The sequence below is a fragment of the Telopea speciosissima genome, unplaced genomic scaffold (assembly GCF_018873765.1).
Source record: "Telopea speciosissima isolate NSW1024214 ecotype Mountain lineage unplaced genomic scaffold, Tspe_v1 Tspe_v1.0059, whole genome shotgun sequence".
NCBI classification, from domain to species: Eukaryota; Viridiplantae; Streptophyta; class Magnoliopsida; order Proteales; family Proteaceae; genus Telopea; species Telopea speciosissima.
In genome coordinates, this window is record NW_025317395.1 from 29,780 (window position 1) to 33,960 (window position 4,181).

The following is a 4,181-nucleotide window of genomic DNA, read 5'->3' on the forward strand; positions in this document are numbered from 1 at the left end:
AAAATAGGTATGGATTAGAAGGTCACGATCCTTAACATCGCATACACATGTCTAATAAGAGATAATGACACTTTTTGGAAAATACCGAACCCAAAAAAGTACAGAAATGCCCCCAAATAACCCCAAACGTCCCACCCGGTCTGGTTTAAACCCAAAATGAACATATGCCAAAATTGGTATCGATTCGAAGGTCACGACCCTCAACATTGCATCCACACGTCTAATATGAGATAACAATATTTTTTAGAAAATACCAAACCCAAAAAAGTACAGAAATGCCCCAAAATAACCCAAAACAACCCACCCGTTCTGGTTTAAACCGAAAATGAATATATGCCGAAAAAGTTATCGATTTTAAGGTCATGACCTTGAACATCACATCCACACATCTAATAAGAGATAAGGACACTTTTTAGAGAAACTTAAACCCAAAAAAGTTCAGAAATGCCCCCAAAATAACCCCAAATTATCCACCCGGTCTAGTTTAAACCGAAAATGAACATATGTGGAAATAGGTATAGTTTCGTAGGTCACGACCCTCAACAACAAATCCACACATCTAATAAGAGATGATGACACTTTTTAGGAAATCCCAAGCCCAAAAAAATACAGCAATGCCCCCAAATATCCCCAAACGATCCACCCAGTCTGATTTAAACCGAAAATGAACATAAGTCGAAAAAGGTATCGATTCGAAGGTCACGATCCTTAACATCGCATCCACACTTCTAATAAGAGGTAAGGACACTTTTTAGAAAATCCCAAGCCCAAAAAAGTACAGAAAATGCCCCAAAATAACCCCAAACGATCCACCCGGTCTGGTTTAAACCAAAAATGACATATGTCAAAATGGGTATCGATTCGAAAGTCATGACCCTCAACATCAAATCCACAGGTCTAATATGAGATAAGGATAATTTTTAGAAAACACCAAACCCATAAAAGTACAGATATGCCCCCAAATAACCCCAAACAACCCACCTGGTCTGCTTTAAACCGAAAATGAACAAATGTCAAAATAGGTATCGATTCAAAGGTCACAACCTTCAACATCGTATCCACACCTCTATTAAGAGATAAGGACACCTTTTAGAAAATCCCAAACCCAAAAAAATACAGAAATGCCCATAAATAACCCCTAACGATCCACCCGATCTGGTTTAAATAAAAAACGAACATATGTCAAAATAGGTATCGATTTGAAGGTGACGACCCTCAACATCAAATCCACATGTCTAATAAGAGAATACTTTTTAGAAAATCCCAAACCCAAAAAAGTATAGAAATGCCCCTAAATAACCCCAAACGGTACTCCCGGTCTGGTTTAAACCGAAAATGAACATATGCCAAATTAGGTATCAATTCGAAGGTCACGACCCTCAACATCGCATCCACACGTCTAATAAGAGAAAAGGACACTTTTTAGAAAATCCCAAGCCCAAAAAAGTACAAAAATGCCCCCAAATTACCCCGAACTACCCACCCGATCTGGTCTAAACCGAAAATGAACATATGTCAAAATAGGTATCGATTCGAAGGTCACGACCCTTAACATCGCATCCACACTTCTAATAAGAGATAAGGACACTTTTTAGAAAATCCCAAGCCCAAAAAAGTATAGAAATGCCCCAAAATAACCCAAAACGATCCACCCAGTTTGGTTTAAGCCAAAAATGAACATATGCCGAAATAGGTATCGATTCGATGGTCACAATCCTCAAATCGCATCCACACGTCTAATAAGAGATAAGGACACTTTTTAGAAAATCCCAACCCCAAGAAAGTACAGAAATGCCCCCAAATAACCCCAAACGACCCACCTGATCTGGTTTAAACCGAAAATGAACTTATGCCGAAATAGGTATCAATTCGAAGGTTATGACCCTCAACATCGCATCCACACATCAAATAAGAGATAAGGACACTTTTTAGAAAATACCAAACCCAAAAAAGTATAGAAATGCCCCCAAATAATCCAAAACGACCCACCTGGTCAGGTTTAAACTGAAAATGAATATACGCCGAAAAAGATATCGATTCGAAGGTCACGACCCTGAACATCACATCCACACATCTAATAAGAGATAAGGACACTTTTTAGAGAATCCCAAACCCAAAAAAGTTCAGAAATGCCCCCGAATAACCCCAAATTACCCACCCGGCCTGGTTTAAACCGAAAATGAACATATGTGGAAATAGGTATAGATTCGAAGGTCACGACCCTCAACATCAAATCCACACATCTAATAAGAGATGGGAAAACTTTTTTGAAAATCCCAAGCCCAAAAAAGTACTTAAATTCCCCAAAATAATCCCACCCGGTTTGGTTTTAACCGAAAATGAACATATGTCGAAATGGGTATCGATTCGAAAGTCACGACCCTCCACATCAAATCCACACGTCTAATAAGAGATAATGACACTTTTTAGATAATACCAAACCCCAAAAAATACAGAAATTCCCCTAAATAACCCCAAATGACCCACCCGGTCCGGTTTAAACCGAAAATGAACATATATTGAAATAGGTGTCGATTTGAATCTCACGACCCTCAACATCACATCCACGCGTCTAATAAGATATAAGGACTTTTTAGAAAATCCCATGCCCAAAAAAGTATAGAAATGCCCCCAAATAACCCCAAATGATCCACCCGATCTGGTTTAAACTGAAAATGAACATATGCCGAAATAGGTATCGATTTGAAGAAATTTTTTTGACGAGAGAGAAGCGCTGGCAATTTTGAAAGGGGGGATTTTGGAAGCTGATCTTGGTGATGGCCGGAGATCCGGCCATTGGCCTTCTTCCTCTTCTTTGCTCGGGTGGGAAGGAAGATGGGGGAGGTATTGAAGGATCGTGTGAGGGGGGTGGCTCGGGGAGTGGGGACTGGCCAGCTCTTGGTGGTACGGCTGGTGTTGCTGGTTTGGAGAAGGTGGCTGCTTTGGGAGGTTTGGGGCTGCAAGGAGAAAGCTCAGCTGGAGTGTTAAAGAAGGGAGGGGGGGTTCCTTGGTCTGCCCTTTTTTCCTCCTCGTCTTCTTCATTGCTTGGTGATGGTTTAAAGCTTTCTTTTGTGCAGCCTGAGGAGATTGATGGAGTTTTGGCTGCTAAATGCTCGGATTCTATTATCAAGGAGGGGCTTGACAAGTGGAGGAACACTCTTATGGGGCATTTTATTGGTGGCAGGCCAAGTTTCACGTTTGCTCGAGACATGTTGCTAAAGCAGTGGAAGATTTCAGGCCATGTTGATGTAAATTTACTGGATAGTGGTTTCTTCAAATTCCGTTTTAGTCTTGAGGAAGATAAAATTAAAGTTCTTGAAGGAGGTCCTTGGTATGTGCAGAGGAGGCCTATGATTCGTCGTCCATGGAGTCCGAATGTGTGCTTGGAAAGGGTTGATCTATGTTCAGTCCCCGTTTGGGTATCTCTTCCCAATCTTCCTTTTCATTATTGGTCTTCTCAAGCCTTGAGTTCGATTGGGAGTTTTGTAGGACAACCCATTGTTACTAATAAAATGACAAGATCCATGGAAAGGCTGTCTTATACTCGGTTATGCGTAGAAGTTTCTGCTGAAAAGGAGCTTCCTTTATCAGTTCCAGTTTATGGAGATGATGGGTTTGCTTTTAACCAAAAGGTCGTTTATGATTGGAAGCCGCCTCGTTGTAAGCACTTTAAAGTGTTTGGTCATTTTTTTGATAATTGCAAGTTGGGGAGTGGTGGTCAATCTTAGAAAAACTCCAAGCTGAGAAAGGAATGGCGGGTGAAGGGAGCTGTAGGGGATGTTGAAGGTGCCTTGGCCGGTGATGGTGCTGATGTGCAGGTGGTGAATGAAGGTGCAGCTTCTAAGTAGCCGGAGATACTTGCTGGATTTGGTGATGCAACCTTGGAGGAAGATTCCTTAATTAGAGGTAAGGATAAAGGTAGAGAAGATCTCTTTTCGTTGGGGAGGGATTCCAGATCTGGAAAGAAGGGATTCAAATCTCCTGCATTAATGATTGGGGAGCAGTCTAAGGCTAAGGGGCTGGCTCACTCCAATGCCTTTGCCTTGTTGGAAGATCTTACGGGGGAGGTTCACTATGACCCGGATGATATGATGCTGGATTTAGAATCGTGTGCAATCTTATTAGGCAATGAGTTATTTGAAGGAACAGATGTGGAGGAAGATGATTTCGTTCCCCAACCT

General features: G+C 41.4%; 1 protein-coding gene across 1 annotated transcript; it reads left to right on the forward strand.

Annotated features, from left to right (window-relative positions):
* Positions 1 to 2,777: 2,777 nt before the first annotated feature.
* LOC122647479 lies at positions 2,778 to 3,728 on the forward strand. The gene has a single exon (XM_043840862.1). It carries the CDS (start codon positions 2,778 to 2,780, stop codon positions 3,726 to 3,728), a length of 951 nt encoding a protein of 316 aa, XP_043696797.1.
* Positions 3,729 to 4,181: the final 453 nt, after the last annotated feature.

What these genes read in the sequence shown, in the direction of transcription:
- LOC122647479 (XM_043840862.1), top strand. Translation starts at nt 2,778, where the DNA reads ATGGCCGGAGATCCGGCCATTGGCCTTCTTCCTCTTCTTTGCTCGGGT.